This window comes from Seriola aureovittata, chromosome 16 (genome assembly GCF_021018895.1).
Source record: "Seriola aureovittata isolate HTS-2021-v1 ecotype China chromosome 16, ASM2101889v1, whole genome shotgun sequence".
NCBI classification, from domain to species: domain Eukaryota; kingdom Metazoa; phylum Chordata; class Actinopteri; order Carangiformes; family Carangidae; genus Seriola; species Seriola aureovittata.
The window spans coordinates 24,542,548-24,563,723 of record NC_079379.1 but is presented as its reverse complement, the minus strand read 5'-3'; the positions used below and the strand labels follow the sequence as shown (position 1 = coordinate 24,563,723).

The 21,176-nt window shown below is 42.9% G+C and overlaps 1 protein-coding gene across 1 annotated transcript; it reads right to left on the bottom strand.

Moving 5' to 3' along the window:
* Positions 1–712: 712 nt before the first annotated feature.
* eepd1 (endonuclease/exonuclease/phosphatase family domain containing 1) lies at positions 713–17,539 on the bottom strand. The gene is made up of 8 exons (XM_056399797.1): positions 17,338–17,539; positions 16,284–17,189; positions 5,291–5,342; positions 4,162–4,272; positions 3,260–3,394; positions 2,579–2,717; positions 2,231–2,425; positions 713–1,163 (listed from the first exon to the last, which is right to left on the bottom strand). The coding sequence occupies exons 2-8, from the start codon at positions 17,129–17,131 to the stop codon at positions 976–978; spliced, it is 1,668 nt and encodes a 555-aa protein (XP_056255772.1). The 5' UTR covers positions 17,132–17,189; positions 17,338–17,539; the 3' UTR covers positions 713–975.
* Positions 17,540–21,176: the final 3,637 nt, after the last annotated feature.

The window sequence follows — 21,176 nt, the reverse complement described above, 5'->3', positions numbered from 1 at the left end:
GAGATTAACCCCCGAGTGTCCATCAAATGTCCCTTCTGCCACCAACCAGAGACGTTTTTCACTGCATCATGGACGTTTCTTGATATTTTTATGCTTTACTGTACTATGACTTTGTTTTCACTTTTTATGACTTACTATACCATGACGTTTTTTGATATTTAATACCTTACTATACTATGATATTATGAGCTGGCATTAAAAAGTCTATCTCTTTGTTTTGGAGGGTTCGCAGGGTTGTTGCATCCTTACCAGTGTTGAGATCAAAACTACGCCCTTGTTATGACCACTCCAAATCTTTTCTAATTTTTCATTTCAGCTAATCGATAGAAGTCGGCGACTTATTATAGATTCTGTAGTTTAACATGAAAAAACGTCCGGTCTCTAACTCAAACCATCGCGGAGTTACGAGGTTCTAAAGACAACGTGGTATTTGGGATTCAGAGGGTTGAAAGCATCAGCGTAGAGCTGGTTAATGAGGAGCCTTGCACCTCATTTCCATCCCAGAGGAAGATGGCGGCTCACACATGCACAAAGAGGCCGGGCTTACATAATTTAAAGGTCCCATAATGATTAATGAGCTGTACAGCTGAGACGTTATCGTCCTCCTCTCTGACAGGAAAGATGAGTGTTACAGCAGAGCCCCTGATAAACTGGGTCATTCAGATGATTCTGCACTTATCTGCATTAATAATTATCATTCAGACACAGCAGGAACATCTATTAATTTATCTTTATTTCATATACATATAGAAAATGTTTGGCACATTTCTCTTTAAAGTACATTATATATTTTTTCTCTGACTTTTGTATGGTTCTATGACTTCTACACCAGTTACTATTTTACATTGATAAAGTGAAACGCAAAAAAGGCAATCTTGGTGCTTCTTCACATTCATCAGGAAACTCTTCATTCATGGCAAACCAAGATCGAGCAGAGCCCAGACGGGACAAAGTCACTCTGATGTCGTCATGTCGTCACCGCTCATGTTTGGGCATAATGTCTCTTCTGTCCACCGCCATTCCCGGTCTGCTCAGCTCCTTGGGGGATACGTCGGCGTAAAACTCCGCCACCACAGGGCAGTGATCCGACGCCACGCCGCCCCACGACCAGTTATCTGGAATCCAGGGGTTCGTCAAGCCCTCGCGCACGACGACGCAGTGACCTGTCAGAGGAGACAGGGAGAGGCGGGAATGTGAAACTGCATCTATTATCACACGGTACGGCTGAACAATAAGCAAAACAACAACAACATATTTTGCAATAATTTTGACATGAGTCACGATTTTAGTGGGAATTTTTGAATTTCATTTTCACTGTAAAAATATAGAAATAATGATGATGTTACCACACAAACTTTGTTCCTTCCATCTGGAGAATGTGATTCGTGCAGCTCTGTAGCAGCACAATGCTTCGTCTATAACGGTCTGTTGTGACACTCTTTACCTTTTATCATCGGGAAATTTAATTTTGCCACATGACGACTTCCATAATATTTCGATTGATTGTTCCGCCCGACTCTGAAGTGAAGTTTGATCTGACAGAAGCTGCTGTAGCTCACATCCCACTATCATGACACACAAGAAGCTCCTTCCTGTTGGGTGCGAACATTCATCCATCGTAAACAAGAAAGAAAAGCAGGAATCCTGGACGGATCACCAGGTGGAGTCAGACTGAAGACTGAAGACTTTAATAGAAAATCATTAAACACTGGAGTTTTGAGTCCAATTTGTTGTCCAAAAAAATATATTGTAAAGCCGTGTCATCCTAATGGTCAGTATTCAGAGTTCTCAAAGACTTGAACTCATTTAAAACTTTGATTGACTTTGACTTGAACTTGTCTTAAATGACTCAGGACCTGATTAACTTGAATAAAAACATATCTTACCGACTTTAACTTGAGACTTGAACTTACAGACTCAGCTTTGACTGAAACTTTGGATTTAAAAAATGTCTACTTGGATGTGTCTCAAATAACCTGAGACTTGAACTGAACTTGTTGACTTGAATTTGACCTGAATTACTCAAGATTGAACTTGAGCTTCTCTCAAATGAATTTGAGAATTGACACGGACTCGTATCAACTAGCTTTGACTAAACGGCTTCAGACTCAACTTTGACTTTTCTCAAATAGCTTGAGACTTGATGTAGATTTGTTTCCATTAAGGGACTTTGAGACAGGAGTTGGACTTCTTGTGAATTCCTTTACATGCATCCATACTGTGCACCTACCACAGCAGATCTTCTTGAGGGAGCGGCTGACCCAGATGTTGTCCAGGCAGTGGGTGCCCTGCGGTGAGCGGGTGCTGATGTTTGTGAACTGGGTGGATGGGACCAGGGCACAGAGCTTCTCTTTCCTCAGTATGTCCAGCTCTGAGCTCTGAGGGGGGCAGCCAAAATCTCCCAGCACCACCAACTCCTTCTCACCTGCAGAGCAAGACGTGGAGAAATAATTTAGCTTCGTGCAGAGCTGGAGGACGAACAGGGCGTGATCTGTCTGTTGTGATCCAACATTCCCGCTCTGGTTAAACTGAGTGAATCCAGAGAGTCCGGTGTGTGTGCCGTGAAGTCCAGACTGACCTTTGAGTGTCTCCTGGATACTCGGGGAAAGGTGCTGACACTTCACTTCCTCTGTGTTGTGGTTCTTGCCGTTGGACTCTCCCGGGGAGGCGGCGGCCTGCATGTGGACGTTCACCACTGTCAGTTCATATGAACCGACCTGATGGAAAACATTGGGCAGAAAAATTATAACTTAACATCAACTACATAAAATCATAAGATACAAAACATGGCGATCTACTCATGCACGAGATATGCAGCTTACTATTAGCATTGTACCAACAAGCTTATAATAGTTAGAGGGAACATCCCTCACAGACATGTTCATGGGGATCCAGTAACTCCTCAACAGCAACTCACTTTTGCAAAGTGAAAACTGAAAGTCAGTTTTAGACTTCAGTAAAGCAACCAATCAGAATACGGTTACAAATGTGAAATAATAACAAGAACTTGGTTCCTATTACTGAATTCATTGTAACCCTCACAAACTGTTCATGTTTCTGCCTCCACAGTAAGAACTCCCTCATCACAAGTGTCTACAGATCATAGAAAGTGTAAACAGCCTCTCTGACATTAATACATGGAGGATTAATCCTTCACTAATGTGTCAGGACGACATACTGTCTGTGCTTTGACACACAGGCCGACATCAGCAGACGTTCCTCCACCGCCGCCTGGTCTTCAGAGGAAATCTTTACTTACAAAGAAGTGAGCGAGGTAGAGTCGAGGGGAGGTGTGATTCCCGTTGCCGTTGACGGCGGGAGACTCCAGGACGGCAGCGTCCTTCAGGTCAATACCGGAAGAGGTGTCCCACAGAAAACCAGAGTAGCTCACTCCCTGGGAATAAAGGATCATGGGAAATGGAGTCAGATTATTTGATGTACTAATGAACTGCTTATGCAAATGTTTCAGTACGTACAGTACTTCTAGTAGCAGTTAGCTTCTGCTAGTTTCTCAAAATGCAAGATTTTCTGTTTATTTTCTGTTTTTAAGAGCAAACTCAAGACCTCCCTTTTTAGTCTGGCTTTTAACTGAATTTTATTTATTTATTATTATTTAAGTTAATTATTTTGTTTTAATAACCAATTTCTATTTATTTTATTTCTACTTTTATTTTTGTTTTCTCTTCCAAACATCTCTTTTAGCATTTTATTTTATGTACTATTTTTTCTTAATTTTTTATTTGATTCTTAATATCTTACTTTTCATTTATGGTTTTACTCACTGCCAGACACGGCCAATATTTTTATATTTGATTATTTCATCCTTATCGTTATCTTTGTTTTCCAGTCTTCAGCGTTTCCTCAATTCAAATTCATGAGATTCACGATAACGTTTCTTCAGTTCCTGTTATTGCTGCCTTAAGTTTTAGTAGTGTTTTTATCCCTGTGTGTGCGTGTGTGTGTGTGTGTGTGTGTGTGTGTGTGTGTGTGTGTGTGTGTGTGTGTGTGTGTGAGAAAGAGAGAAGGGGTGGGGTGATTTTCTTTTTATCACTTCTATTCTGTAAAGTATTTTGTGTTGCATTGTATGAACGATATAATAAATAAGGATGAAAACGACAGGGTGGTATCTGTCCTGAGTGATGGTGTTGAACGCTGCTGCACCTTTCCCGAGCGCCCGGTGGGTTTTTCAGACACAACACTTTTCCATGATCCTCGTGGCCATTTCCACTTCCGTATGCTGGACAGCGTTCCCTGGTTTAACTCCACACAGAACTGCAACAGAAGGAGAGAAATTACTGTCAGATTTCAACGAGTAAACACAGAGACAGTTGTTGGTTACGTTTCATCTGTGGAAATGACTCTAATCTTAGTCCTGGGAAATCTTTTTAGAGGGAGAAGGAAGTCTCTGGATAATTAAATTCAGGTTAAACTTTTAGGTTAAATACTTAAATTGAAGCTAGTAACTAAAATGATGTTACTAACTGAAAACAAATAGTCATTAGTAATAATTAGCCCCCTGTAGCTTCCCACAGGGGGCGCCACAAACATGTGCACCTGAAAACCTGGGGGACAGACGTTCACCAAATGTGCTCCACATGTTTTTGGGGCAAATATTAACCAAAATCTCAAGTGCCATATTGATTGATGACAGTGGGCGGGGCCTATTCATCAATATCTGCCATAAACACACACACACCTAAAGGAATACGCTCATTTTCTTTCTTTCCATGACTGAGATGAGAAGAACAATATGAATCTCCTGTGTAGTGTACGTAGCGTATGGACTAAGATTAGCTTGCTATCTTATTATTTTTCCTATTATTAGATGAGTAATGAAAGTGATGGAGGTTTAACGAGGTGAAGGAGAAGACAGTAGAGCACAAACGTTCTCTGATGCTGAACGAAGCTCCAGCGTCTGATTTACTGTCTGTTCCTGTGTCATTTGTCTTCTGCATCTTTTAGCATGTTTTCACCTTATTGAATAAAAAAACAATCTGAATCAAAGTGTAATCCAATATCTCCTGATTCCCTGACAGTGCTGAAGAGGATCCCCTCCAACCCATAGCAACCACTGTCATATTTATAGTCGTGAAAGCACAGGAGAGCGCTAACACAGTTCAAACCCAAATATGGGCCTAGAAATAGAAGACATTTACACTCGGGAGTCGGAGACACACACGGAGTGAGTGGAGGGAAAAATGGGACATTTGCATAACAGCAACACATGAAATAAATGGGAAACACTGAGTTAAAGTTGCTGAATGCTGCAAATCAAAGCAGCAAACTTTACCTTATCGAGAGCCTCCCGCTCCAGCAGGTCCTGCACTGCCAGCAGCTTGATGCTACAAGCAGAAGGAGACAAGTTTTACAATTACACAGAGACATTGTGACGGTGTGTTCACTGTATTATAGTCTGTACAATGAAACTGTCACAGTGCAACACGACTTTTGTTGAATAGCTGCAAGTAGGTGTGTCACCGTCCACCTCATTTACACAGATTTTAAATATGTGCATGAAAAAAACTAGATGCAAAAACAAAACATAAAATCAGATTGCAGATTATTTCATTTTTTAATTTTAATTTTAATTTTTTTAATTTGAAAAAAATCTGTCATTTTGGTTTATTTCAAATTCATATGGTAGTTAGCAGTTAGCAGCTAGCAGCTAGCAGCTAGCAGCTACCTTGTCACTGCACCAGCTCGAACACTGTTGAATTGTTGATGTATTTTGTTATTTATTTGGTTGATTAACGGCAGAACTGAGATGAGTTTGGTTTGCTGTTAAACTGTGTTGCCACATGGTGAAAACACAGTGTTTAACATAGACAGGAATGTTTCCATCATGTGAAGAGAAGAGTTTTACACAGTAATGAAACACAGCGACGGCCGGTCCGATGAGTGTCGACACACGAGACGCATCAGCCGACCAGAACAAGCAGAACATTTCCTCTTGGCAAGTTCAGTGTTTTTAAAACGGAGAGAATCTGATTAACCCACTGAGACTGAGACTAAAGACTTTTACTGCCCAATAAACATTTATCCCTTTAATTCTAAAATCATTTTTCAGACCAAACGTCGCAATAAAAAGCAATAAATTTGTGAGAGGCACCAGAGGTGAAGAGGAAATGTTTAGCAACAGAGCTTGTGACAGAAGTGAAGGAGCATTTATTCTGGATTAAAGTCTTTTTACAAATGGCCTCTAATGTGAAGAAATGTAGAATTTAGTAACAAGAAGGGAAAGAAATAAGTTCCAGTCTGAGCTCTTTCTTATTTTACAGGGAAACACACACACACACACACACACACACACACACACACACACACACACACTGCACTTAGTCTGCAGTACCATATGCTAAACTGACTGAGTGCAACACATTGAAATGAAGTGGGTGGCAATGCTTTGACCTCATTCACCTCTAACCCTCTAATTCGAAATCAGCCACACAGAAAATCATGTTGCATAACAGACTTTGCTATTAGTGAAGTGCTGCTGCTGCTGCAGCTGCTGCAGCTGAGCGTTGCAGGAGCTCTGTTACGACTCCAGAAAACACTGTGCGTTACGTTTTTATTCCTACACGCCGGCGACAGTCAGGGCAGCAGCCATTTTGTTTTCAGTCGTCCATCCGTCCGTCTCATTCTCGTGGACTCGATCTCTCAGAAACGCCTCGACAGAACTTCCTCAAATTTGTCAAAAACATTCACTAGGCCTCAGGGATAAACTGATTAGTTTTTGGGGGTCAAAGGTCAAAGGTGAAGGATGTGGTGACCTCACAAAACACTATTGAGCCATTACTTAAGACTTCACGCAGCAATTAGAAGAAAATTTCAAACATATGCTTCATACTTTCTCTGACTCTGGAGAAACAGGGATGTGACCTGAAACTGGTCTGAGTGGCGGAGGGATACGACCACGAGGAGCTGATTCCAGTTTTAATGACTTTGCTTGTTTTTTATCAAAATCTTGAAAATAAAATTGTGACAAAAACAGATCCTGTCTTATTTCTTTTTGTCTGCAGCCACTGACTTTGTTATGAGTCTAGATTGAAGAGGAGAGCGAGAGATGAAGGAGGAGAGCTGCTGATGTGGAGGCCGTTCAATTCAAACAGGGAGGAATACTATTTCATTTTATTGTCTCGTGGCTTTTTGATTGTTCACTGTAGCAGCTTGATGTTGTTATTACTGCTTTAAAGACTAGATTATCCAGCGTGTCACACGCAGCATGGACTAATCCAGGCTGCAAATACATTTATATAAGACCACCAGTATCAATAATCCTTATTTCAGTTTTCCTGCTAATCCATCTCTTTCTGCTGCTCAAGCATTTTCCTCACTCGACTGAACGTCTCACGTAAGAGCTGGTGAGTTCACGAGCAGAAACCTTTTCACCTTTGTGATCAGTGAGTCCACAGATCCTGTTTTCAGAACAAACAGTCTCCCCTCCCTCCCTTTCCTCTCCTCTAGGTGTGATCACTCTGCACAATGAGAGAAACTCTCACAAAGACCCTGCTGCACTCCTGCCGGTTAAAGTCCTGATCCTCTTGTTTTCACTGGCAGAGACTCGCACTGAGCGGACCTGAGGTTCAGCCATGTCATCAGGACATGATGCTGAGTCAGTGATTCAGCTGGTGCTTTGATTGGGTCGCCAAAATGTGCTGTGTCTATCGCAGATAATCATGACGCACATAACAGAACATAAGCCAGACGTACACGAGAGCAGAAATAAAAACAAAGGTTACCAAGAGCCTGTGTGACTTAGTGTCACCGTGACGACAGACACTCCATATCTGCTGCCGCTGTGTGGACGGACACGCAACACGCTGAGGCAGAACGCCGAGTGTCTGATTCAACATTTTGTCAAACTGAGGCAAACCTAAGGGCAGGCGCGAGGTTGCATAATAAGAAGTGACGAGCAGCAGCAGCAGAGACGACCTTGAACATAAATAACGTCGCTGAGACTTTTCCAAGCCTCGGACAGGGGAAGGGCCGCAGGCTGCAGGTCACCACGGCACAGATTTACACCGTGCACAGCACTACGAGCTGCTGACAGATCTGAATGTGTTTCTGTTTTCAGAGTGTTTCACTGCACAACACTCAGAGACAAACACTGTTACACAGAGGTCGATCAATACCAAGTAAATAAATGATGACAACATCTACTCAATAAAAATGGCTAAGAGCAGGAGAGGAGCAATCACTTAGAGATTATTATTATTGTTATTATCATTATGCTGGAAAATTAATTTTTGATTTTTGTTCTTGCTCACAAGCTCACAGCACTCCATAGCAGCTTCACTCTGACGCAAGGATGACCTGATTAGAATGTGGTGGTCAAAGGTCAAAGGTCAGGTCAGAGTGACCTCAGAAAACACTTTTAGCCAGCCAGTCATATTTTCTCTGACTAAACAGGGATGTAACCTGGAACTAGTCTGAGTGGCGGAGGGATACGACCGTGAGGAGGTGATTCTGGTTCAGACTGTTCTCCTTCCTCTGAATGCAGAATCTTTTCTCTTCTCTCTCTTCGATGATTCTTGGCTGAATGTTCTGTTGTCGACATGTTCGACGTAAACATCTGGAGGACCAACACAAGAACCCGATAGACGGCTGCACGTTGTTCCCTCAAGCGACACAGTGCAACATAATTATGTAGGAACCTTCAGCATGTTGAACTGTGTTGCATCGGGGACACGTAATACAAGTTGAACAAATAATGCAGCTGTGTCTCCGGTGCTTCACTGAGGCTCCAGTTATGTTTACAATGTACGTACAGACTCACTGGTGGAAACTCTCACCGACTGTGATGCTACAGATGTTGGATACATCGTCTCCACAGCTGGACTGGACTTGTGTAGCCTGTTTGCAACCTCATATATGTAAGAATAGATGTTCACAGTCACTATAAAGCCTGGGAGCGGCTCAGCTGCGGGGGAAAATGTACTTTGTGGTATCAAAGAGTGAACGCTCTGTGTACAACTGTTTGCTCAGTGCGAGTTTAAAATGAGCTGCTGCCCTGGTGTGATTACAGTAAACAAATGAGATCATGGTTAATGAGTACCAGCCATTAACACATGCCAACAACATTATCAGTGTTATTCTCAAAGTTAGTGCAGAGCTGGAGGCAGGACGTGGTTAGCTTAGCTTAGCATAAAGACTGGCTGCAGGGGGAAACAGCTAGCTTGGCTCTGTCAAAATAACCAAAGACACACCCATGACCTGATCTGAAGCTCGTTAACTTTTACATTTGTTTGATCCATAAACAAACAGAAATGTAAAAATAACATGGCTGGAACAGTTTGTTGATTCATTTTATGAGCTCTGACCAATAACCGATCAATTCCTATCAGGATGGGAGGTGAAGTAATCAGATAGATGTTTTATTAAAAGCATGGTGGTTACAATTCATTTCATTATGAAATGTGCATTTGTGTAGAATATGTAAGTTACCAGTGCAGATTGTGTCTTTGGCGTGTTTGTTTTCACAGCCGCACCCGGACTCTCTCCTTTATGGCTTTATGGTTCGTACACGAGCCGAACAGCAACTTTAATTTAGTTTAATGATTTAATGAGTGTTTAATCAGAAGATGCTGCTGCATGAGTCTGAATCTAACTTCCATCCTACATCACATTTAGTGATTTACACTCAATGAGATATTTACTGTTGTTATTTAATTTTTAAAAATTATTTATTAAAAATGTCTATTTTCATTGTGTCATTGTCCATTTGAATTACAAGCGAATTTACTCGTGACAGTAAATTAGAAGCCAAGGACAAAGAGCATTGTGTCAGCAGTGAATTAGCACCACATGATCACATGCATCTAAACTGAGTGCGCTACAGATGATCTGCTAATTAGCTACATAGCCTACAAACTGGATGCACCTTTCAGCCGGTTGGATGAAACATGCAACAACAATACGTGTCTTTGTGCAGGAGATAAGAAAGGGACGTTATGTTACAATGCTGCTGTAAGTGATGTATGTAAACATGTCTGACTGGCTCTGTGTAGAAAGAGAAATGTCTGAAAACAGCAATCAAAAGGAAAGATTATAGGATGAATGGCTTATAATTCTGAATATTAATAGAATAAAATGCTCTGCATGAATGCAGCTATTCAGAAACTCTCCAGTGGTTTTATGAGCTTGAATTCTCTGCACAGTAACAATAAGCCGACCAGGGAGGAGAAGCAGATCTGATTAGATGGTACTAAGATTAACAAAACAACAATGACAGCTGGTTTACTGGCTACAGTGTGAGGTGTAAACACAGCAGGCTGCTATCATACGTTAGCCACGTCCGCTAACAACATGAAGGAATGAAAAGCTGGACAGTAAGACCCCTGAGATGAAAATCTATATATATAGATATTATATATATATAGATAATACACCATGACTCAGTGTTTCCACCTTGACCTGCAGTGAACCAATGACAGTCTCATAGAAACAGATTCAGGGTTTCATACGTCACAAACCTCAGGAACCAATCCTGTCAACTTGTGGGGACAGGGGGGCGGGGCTAAATACACCTGAAACCTTGTCAGTACAAAGAGAGAGAGAGTTAGCATTAGCACAACCGCTAACACTGTGTCAGCCACTGCCAGTTACAAGCTAACAAACAACATAAACAAATAAAAGATGCTAACTACGCTAACCGTTCTAAAATAAATGCTAACTGTGTCAACCATTTTAAAGAGATGCTAACTGTGCTAACCATTCTGAAAAGATGCTAACTGCGCTAACGGTTCTGACCCGTCTGCTAGTCTCTGGTTCTGGTCTCAGACTCCTCCTCTGAGTCTGGGTCTGACTGAGGCTCAAACATGTGGCTGAGTCTCTCTGATGTTTCCTCCTCTCACCGTCTTGATGCTCTCTGCTCTCTCACCTGTCCACCTGGAGCAACAGGTGGACAGGTGAGAGTACGAGCTTCAGACACATTTTTATGTGTGAAAACATGTTAAACAAAATATGAATCATAGCAGAGGATTTCTACAGAGTTTAAAACATGTCTGGAGAAGAAGTTTAAAGGTTTTATTCTCATCATTTGACCTGGATTTCAGTCAGAAGAGCAGCTACAGATTCTGTTTATGTGTTTGGTTTGATGTAATCTGCCTGAGGCTGCTTTGGCTACCTACACCAGATGAGGATGTAGATCTCTTTGTCTGGTGTCTCTTCCCTTTTCACTCTGTCCTGTTCTAAGAAACTACAGCTTGCTTCTAGTAGGAACTCGCGACACTCATCAACCCTGTCAGCAGGGTCAGAGTTCAACGCAGCATCACTGAAAACAAACCTTCATGACTTGACGTGGTGATGGAAAGAGTAAAAGTAAAAACGAGCTTCAGTAATCGTGCAGCTTTAAAGTTCACCTTGTTCCTGTCATGAAACTGTCCCTGATGTTCGAGCTACGTGATCCAAATACAAAGCTAATTTCTCTTTGACTTCCATTATGTTCACACTACAGTGATGAGGGCTAACTGAATATGTTAAACTCAAACAGCACATGAAGCTGTAGGAGTCATCTTTGACTATTTTTGGATTAGCTGGAAGTTAGGGGTGGAGTCGGACACTGCCAAGATGGCGACGGCGGAGCAGCTCACTCTGAGCTTCAGAAAGCTGTGGGTGACGTCACGGAGCCGATGTCCATCTTCATTTACAGTCTATAGGCCAAACACATCAGGCAGCGTGAAGCTCCTAAAGCTTTCCAAATAAGCTACAGAAGTAATTTCATACACACATACAGACTCAAAGTGAACGCATTAATTCAAAGCGTTAGCTACGGTGACAAACACAGCCAAAGAACCATCTACACAAACATTAGCTGTAAAGCTAGCTAGCAACAGACGCACACACTGTAGCTGTGTCCGAATTCAGGGGCGGCGCCCTTCAGACGCTGCGTTTCAAGACCGATGACGTCACAGCGGCGCAACTAGAACGTCCCATTTCAAAGGCTCCTTCAAATGCCTCCTTCTTTTCCTGGTTTTCCTGGTCCAACATATCCCATGATTCATTGCACATCGGTAATGACGGTTAACATCACTGACAGAGAGCCTGAGGATTACACTGTTAAATGGAAGTATTGGGTTTCAGCTCAGTTCAATTGTTAAAACGAAAGACATTAAAACCTAAAGTCATGTGTTGTCAAGGTTGCTAGGCGACAGGAGCCACGCTTTTTCCCCAAAATGTGGAACTATTCCTTTAAAAGCCACAACCAGAGTCATGCACTCATGTTCAGCAGCCTGGCTCGTCAGTGATTGGTACCAAAGGACATGAATCAGATGATGCTGGCGAGCCCACCTCTGTCCTGACGGATCGCTTCCTCACGGCCGTGCTGTGACTCAAATCTGTGTCTCGTGTCTTCACTTCCTGTGTGTGCCACAGTGTCAGGTAGGTGGGTTTAAATCCGATGAATGTGTGGTGTCGCGCTGAAGAGGGATGCTCTTTTATTTCCTGGGTGGATGCTGCGTGTCGCATTAAATTCTGTTTGGCAGTTGCACAATACAGCGAGACATTAGATGCCATGTAAATCAATTACACAGTGTGACGCAAGAGAAGAACCGCGTGAGTCAAACAGAAGTTACAAACCGTCGTGCAGAAAAATAGATCGGACAGCAACACAGCTTTTCACATCCACACCTCGACCTGTATTAACCCCGTTTCACTTCCCTCCCGCCCAGTGTGTGAGGCTGAGTAATGGCTGCTTTATTACCAACATCAGCAGGCGTGTGAGGCTGCGGTGGCTGAGCTCAGTTTGCTGTGTAACCTTTGGTAAGCAGGAGTTCATTGAACTCTAGAAGCTCTCAGCTTGTGCCTGGAGCAGAGCCAGGAAGTGAGTAAACTCAGCCTGGATCTTGTGATTGCTCACAAAACAGAGGCTAAGCTGTGCAAACACCCCCCCCCCCCCCGATATCTCCTCCGCAGCCTCCTCGTTAACCGGCGGGTCGCGACCCAAATGTGAGTCGCTGGGGGCCATTTTCACTGGGAAGAGTTGGGACAAAAAGAGCGCTTTATTTTGAAGGACAAAAACCCATCCACACAACACCCACTCCCATGAGGAAGTGTGTGTGCAGTAGCCGTTTGTGGCCTGCGTTGTCATGACAGCAACGTCCAAAACAAATGTAATTTATGTTGCAAACACGGTGAAACAAGAATACGGCACTGACTTCATTAAATATGAGTTTTCTTACTCTGAGGTTAAAAAAGGGAACAAACGCTCAGTGTGTTGTGAAAGCACGAAGCTTTCCCAACTGAAACACAAGAAACGCCACGCCATCACAGCAGAGCTCATCGTCCTGCAGCGGACGGACTTCAGACCACAAAAAAAATCAAAGGTATTTAAAAAGGTAAAGGTAAATAAAGGTATAAATCAAGGGATTTAAAAAGAAGAGAGCATCGTGGGTGAATAATAGATTCAGAGTTGCTTCGTCCACCATGACCCCGGACTTTTAGCCGTGTCCCAATTCAGGGCCCGCTGCATTTTTAAGACCGATGACGTCACAGCGAAAGCTCCACCTGTTGGATCCTTTTGCTGTCCGACATTTCCCATGATTCACTGCGCGTCGGTAATGAAAGTTAACATCACTGACAGGGAGTGTGAGGATCAGACTGCTCAGCAGCTACAACAGGTACAACTGTTAAAACCAAGAGACTTAAAACACAACGTTTTAGCGGAAAAAGCACAGTGGCGGAGGCGGGAACAGCTGGTGACGCACCGCGAAAACCCGCCGTAGACAAGATGGACGTCTCGTGTCGGTTCGGCGGCTACGAAGCGTCTTAAACCCGGAAACAGCTCAGGAGTCTCTTGTCAGGAAGTGCGTGTGGCTCAGAGGCAACCGGGCAGCTAAATAAATCTATTAAAATTACAATCGACCTCAAGACCGGAAAACATCTAAACTTCTTGGCCACATCGCCCCGCCCTCGTTTCAAATGGAGCCTCTCTATTGGACAGCGACCGACCTGTGGGGCGGGGCGCAACTCATCTACAAAACAGAAGAACTTTGGTGAAAAAGATGTAAAATATAAAAATATAAATAATGTTTTGAAAACATTAAAGGAGATCAGGCGTCGCCCCAGTTTATTACACAAATATATTTAATAAAACTGCTTTTCATTCTTGATTTCAATGTTTTTATCTTTGGTTTTTACTTTTGGTTTTAATATTTTTTTGTGTATTTTATTGATTTTATTTTTTTAATTATTTGTAATTCTCCCTGTTGTATCACCTTGGTAACTGACACTTTGCCTTACCTTTGTTTTCTTTTATGTTTGTACAACACTTTGTAACGCTGTTCTGAAAAGTCCTATACAAATGAAGTTATTATTATTATTATTATTAATAATAATAATAATAATAAAAATGATGGATGTGGGCCACTAATCTTTTTTAGATTTTCATGTGGGCCATGAGTCGGAGAAGGTCGGGAACCACTGGCTCATGGATCATGTGATCGCTGCATAGCACAGCGGACTAATTTTACTGGCAGTGAGTTTCAGACGCCAGATGTCCTCTCATGACCTCCTCCCCGCTCCTGCACCTATCCAAGCAGGTCAGGGCGCACCACCCGAGTATGAAACGGCACACACACACCCAGCCGGTGTAACCTGACGCCAACAGATACCGGGAGAGTCCGATCACACCCCGCTCAGGGAGCGAGTATCATGAACACAGAGTAAATAAAGACATGGAGGCGTGAAAGACAAAGTAAGTATCTAGTGCAACATTTCATGCAGAGCCATCACAGGTCTGCTGAGCTGAGCAGCTTGTTGTCAGTTGAAATAATGAATCCCTGTTCTCACAGTGTATCTGAGCAGATCAGGCTGAATTCACTGAGGCCTGTTTCCCTCTTATCTGCACAAACATCACACTGAGGGCTGAAGTCCAGCGTCGGTTTAACGAGGCGACCACAGCTCACCACGCTCTCTCTGCTCTTCACTCACTTTCTTTACAAATGAAACCTCCAACATCATCGTGTGGTAAGAGGCAGAGCGGCTGCACCACAATCAAACAGCTTCAGCCTGCTGCTTTCATGCTGCTGGACTGTTGCCTTGAGGAGAGAGATTTTAAATGTTGTTGTGTTTTCTCTGGATTTTCGTCGTGTCACACACGACACAATACAAACTAAAGGACGCTCTTAAAATTCAGCTTTGACACCGAGCCCCGGAGGAAGGCAGAGCCACGAGAGTGAGTGATACTGCGTTACCTGTTCTAGGTCGATATTGCACTGGGGGGGGGGGCAAAGTCCTGAACACATCTGCAAACAATCAAATCACCAAAGGCCAGAGAGAAAAACAAAACACAAACAACTTCAGGAAACATCTTCATCAACGACACACGAGCTGCAGATTCTCTCATCACAACAGGAAGTGTTTCCAGGGGACAGTAAGAAGTGATGGACCAGGCTGGGATGCACAATAATTTGTGGCTTTTGAAGTTAAAAGCATTGAACAAAAAGTGCATCCCAGCCTGGTCCATCAGTTTTTACTGTCCCCTGGAAACACTTCCTGTTGTGATGAGAGAATCTGCAGCTCGTGTGTCGTTGATGAAGATGTTTCCTGAAGTTGTTTTATCTGTCTCCGCAACGCCGTGACAGAACTTCTTCAAATTTGACACCAACGTTCACCAGGACTCAAGGATGAACTGATTTGATTTTGGGGGTCAAAGGTCAAAGGCTAAGGGCTTAGGGACCTCAAAAAACACAGTTTTGGCCTTGTAAACGCCATATCTCTGTAACACCTTGAAGGAACTTCTTCAGATTCGGTACAAACATTCACCAGGACTCGAAGATGAAGTGATTAAACTTTGGTGGTCAAAGGTCAAAGGTCACAGTGACCAATTACTCAGAAATTTGAACTGCTTCTATTGGCCTACATCTGAGGAATATGATTGGTTGATTGATTAGTTGATTCGGTGGCCAACATTGATCATGAAAACTGTGGGAAAATATTTTATATAAGTTTATATATTTCAACAACAATGTTACTCAGCAGGTGACAACAGAACAAATCCCAACGAAAACTAGATCCAGTTTTTCGTAGATTCTTCGTTTGAAATGATTTTCCCTGTGATGCAGCTGAATTTCCAAAAGTATTGTTCATGTTTGTAAGTTAGATTTGAGTTTTTCTTCTACTTCTTCACCCGTTTCCTCCAAATAACTTTAAGTGATTGAATTTCTTCACTTTTTAATTCATTGATTTTCAGACACTTTTGCTTCTCTCTGATATGAAAAGGTCAAGTTTGGCCTCACATGACGTTAACTACCAATCACACCTTAGTGCAGGTGAGTTGTACTCACTCATTCTCCAGCAGGGTCATGCACACCACCTCTTTGACCCCCGGGTTGTTGGCCTTGTCGCAGGAGCAGTCCTGCAGGCTCCAGGTGGCCAGCCGCACCACGGGCTTCCCGTCCCGCAGCCCGGGAGGCGGCTCCACGCTGGGCCGCACGGAGATGATCTGGGTCGGTCCTCCGGGCGGGAGGTCCAGGTCGTCGCTCCTGAAGCTGAATGAAGTCGGGCTGGGGTGGGACTTGGTGGTGCAGGTCAGCCCCCCGTTGGTGTTGGTGGACGGCGCCCTGGAGCGCTCCACAAACACCTGGAAGCGGATCTTGTCCAGCAGGGAGCTGTTGATGTGGTGGACCCGCACCAGGTCCTCGATGCTCCTGAACGGGCCGTGCTCCGCCCGGTACACCACGATGTTCTTGGCTATCTTCTCCGTGATGCCTCGGATGCTCATGAGCTGCGCCGGGGTGGCGGTGTTGATGTTCATCCCGGTGCAGGACTGGTGATCCAGGTCTTTGCGCAGGGACGACGGAGAGTGCTGGGACGAGCTGGTTCTGCTGGAGACGCAGATTTCCAGCTTGATCACCTCCAGTTTGGAGGCCCCGATCCCGCTCACCAGAGCCAGGTCCTCCACCTTCTTAAACCCCCCGATGCAGTCTCGGTACTCCACGATATTCTGCGCGACGCAGCGGTTGACTCCCGGCAGAGTCATGAGCTCCTCCTCGGTGGCCGTGTTGATGTTGAGCCGCTCCTGGTTCACCAGGATGTGGCCGAAGTTACACGCAGCGCTGAATTTGCGCTTCCCGCAGCTCAGGTCCGTGGGGTCCCGGGGAATGGAGCGGTGGCAACCCAGACTCCCCCCCATGACGGCTCAGGGAAGCGGGTCACCGGAGCTCGGGTCGGTGCGGTGGATGGAGAACAGGCTGATACGACAGACAGGACAGCGACAGTCAGACAGGTGTACAGACAGACAGACAGACAGACAGACAGACAGTCAGTCAGTCAGACAGGTGTACAGACAGACAGACAGTCAGACAGACATGTAACACTGATGATATTACACATACGCACCATTCAGCAGCTGTCCTCAGTCCGGGCTACATGCTGCATGTATCCGCTCTCCTCTCCGTGCAGCTGAAAGCCCGTGTGTGTGTGTGTGTGTGTGTGTGTGTGTGTGTGTGTGTGTGTGTGTGTGTGCGCGCGGCAGATAACAGCAGCATACACGCTCCACTGGAAACTTTGCCCTCGATCAGTGAGCTACGTTACTGTCCACAGGTCGGCCTCGTCAATACACCCCCCCCCCCCCCCCCCACTCAACCACAACACCGTGTCAAGTCACACAGATTCAGAAAGGCAAGTACCGGAAATCGTTTGATTTGCCTTCAAAATAAAAGCAACCCAAGGCAGAAGGTGAGTCAGTGTATGAGGCTGGAACAGTAACAGGAAGATGTTGACATTAAAAACAAAACCTGGAGTGAAAAAGGAAACAGTGGCACAGAAAAACAAATACAAAATATAAATAAAACACAGTTTCAATCTTATTAAACTTTGATCTATTTTGTATCATGATGTTTTTCAACGTCAATGTCATTTTTCAGTGTTACTGGTTTTCAGTTTCAACTTTCTGTCACTGTTTTGTCATAATACAAAAATACAAAATAATACAAAAAATATCTAAATTAAATAAGATTGTAATAAAATATTAATTGTATTTTTTTTAATGCCTGTGTTTTATTCTTCCGTTGCTTCCTTTTTCACTCCAGGTTTTGGTTTCAATTCCAAATTTTTATATTCATAATATAGATATATTTATTTCCACATGTTGCTGCACATTCAATTCTACAGAAAAAGTAATTACCAAATTTATTGCTGATGTGTTTTAAGTAAAACATAAATGCATCTATTTTCCATTTAACATGTCAATGTATTATTCATTTATATATCTATTTTATTCTTATTTATTTTTGCCATGTCTCTTCTGGGCCTCCACAAAAGACACTGAGCCAGTGTTTAAATCTACAAACATCTAATAATAGAAATACGCTAATAAGAAAGGTAACATGACATTTCCCATAATAAATGAAAATACAACATGTGCATATAAATATATATTTATAAAAAACAATTTACAATAGCACATTCATTTTGTTACTGTGCCTGAAAATAGATAAATAAATCATTTATTTTGTCAAGCTATCGATCTGGCTTTTATTTTGAAATGAGACACTCTTCTCATGGTTTGATGCTTCCTCCATAAGCAGCAGCAGCAGTCGGTTTGTCAGCTAAATATTATCTAACTGGGGCAGATTACAGAGCTGATTACACACATATTAATTTACTTAAAAGGCTTTACAAAATGGATTTAGTTTTTAATTTTGATTAATAATTCAACATTCAAATATGCGTCTGCATTAGAAAAACATATTCAATTGTATTTCCTCATTTCTGAACTGCATTGTATTCTACATGGAGACCATTCATACACTGTATTCTGCAGATTAAATATGATTAGTATAATTAGCCGACAAACTGTGTCTCTATTTCTTGCATCAAGGTTTTGGTTTTAGGGAGAAAAAAAAAAAATGTAATTGATTTACAAACATATAGACGTGTTGAGATCATTGACTGCTGCACTCAGGCCTCCATCAGTGGAAGGATGTAATCACCTCTCTGCTCTGATCTGCCTGATTGAATTAGCATAGCATTATCATTTCAGACAAGCACATGCTTTGTTTTTCATTCGCCTGTGATTGTCCTTTGACCTCACGACTTTTATCTCTTGTGTTGGTTTGGAAAACTTCTCGTCCATTGATTGGATTATGGATCGGTAACGTTCAGTGTATTCTCTAAGAGGATAACACAGAAGTCACTCGAGCTCCTAGAGATCATGATCGAGCTCCACTGGTTCCTAGATGGTTCTTGCTGGGTTCTAACCCAACCATGTAGTGTTTTAAAGGTTCCTTGAGGTGGTTTGGTTCCAGAGTTTCTAAAAGGGTTCTGTGGGTTCCAGGATCCCTTGTTACCACTCGTTTGTAAATGTTCCCTTACAGTCTTAAACATCTGGCAGTTTTGTCCCGTCGCTGTCCTTCGTATGATGTGAATAAAAACACAGTCAGGTGTTCAGGGCTGGAGCGGACCGGGTATCACTGCAGCTGTTAGTGACCCGGGTCAACACCAGAACAAATACCTGTGTGTTTAGTGGGTTATTAAGTACAAGGGTCGACAGATCAGGGCTGGCCCCCACCTTTCTGGGGCCCCAAGCAGAAGATGATTCGTGATTTGTGACGCTTCTTGTGTTGTCATGTGGGTCGACACATTAGGTTTCAGCGTACGGCCTCAGCAATTGGCTGAGGGTGCCTTCACCTGGGTGACCTGAGAGCTCAGCCGACCAATCAGCAAGAGGAGAGGCCGCAGCAGACTCTCCGTCAGGCTGTGGTGTGATGAACTCACAGCGGCGGAGAGTCCAAAGGGCCGAACGTTTGTTTGAACAAGTCGGAGGAAAGAAATTTAAGGTAACATTAAAAAAAAAAAATACTGATTTTTTTATTTTCTGTTAAAAATCTGGTGATCGCAAATATCGATTGATTAATTAGACACCGGAGTTGATCAATGTATCAGCTGTCTGTGGGAACAGACACCTCACTTTGAATAACCAACATAAATGATCCTGTTAAACAGTAAACAGGAAGTAAACATGGACCCAAGCTCTTACCTAGCAACATGATTCCTGTGAAACTGGTTCAGTGTCTCTGAATATTTGAAATCCAGCGTTTCCAACCCAACAAGAACAACGTGCTGAGGGAAAGAGGGAAAGAGGGAAAGAGGGAAAGAGCTCGATCTTATGGAAATAACAGAGACACTGACAGACATTAGTGATGAGGATGTGTTGTTGTCTTTTGCTACAGGATAAAGATTCACACACTTTTAGCTTCCTGTTAGTGAAGAACTATTTTTTAAACTTAAGATCTCCTTTAAGAACCACTCATCTCACAGAACTCAAGAACAACCTATTTCCCACGTGGTTCCCTTTACTATAACCAGACTTTAGAGGCCTTCCGGCTCCGGCTAAGAGTCAAGTACAATCTGAATATGAAACAGATAGTGGAGTCTACAGATTCTAACATTCAAAGAGTATTTCTACGCCGTGTTATCACAAAGATATTAATAGAAACATCCGTCGACCTCAGATCAAAGAGACACTGACAAGGCAGCTGAAAAGACCGGACGGTCCCTGAACCTGTCATGTGCTGCCACCTGCTGGATGCAAATGTCTCAAGGAAAACTTCAGGACTGTTCAATCTGAACTTCGGACATGGCGTCAAAAATGGATGTGACCTCGCAAAAGATAAAAGTTTTCTGACTTTCGCTCTCATGTATTTCCAGTTTTTGAACTCAAAGTAAATGGTTCTGGCAATTTATACAGCGCTGTAACACAATTCTATACTTCATGCTAAGGATTTACATATATATATATATACACACACACACATATATAACTTAGAGAATAAGATTTGGCAGGAAATCAACATACTTAACTGTACAATGTACAATATTCACACTGACAGTCAAATCAATCATCAAAGTGCGACTGAATGACATCACAAACTAAACTTATCAAAGACTCAGTGAAACATTTTCAACATTTACATTAAAAAGTCTACTAATTTTGTTGTTGTATGCATATTGATACTTTTGATTGATTAAACAATCTCGTTAATTCAGAAAAACAGAGATTTTTTTCTTACCCTTCTGTATGGCACCAGGTGAGATCAGACTTCGTTCATGATGTTTCCAACATCTGGAGGAAGGTCTGAGCCCAGCAGCATCATCATCAGCAGGTTGGAGACCGTAGTTTCGGTGCCTTTGGAGTATTTAGTAACATTTTTTGCCGTAAAATTCAACACCAGCTG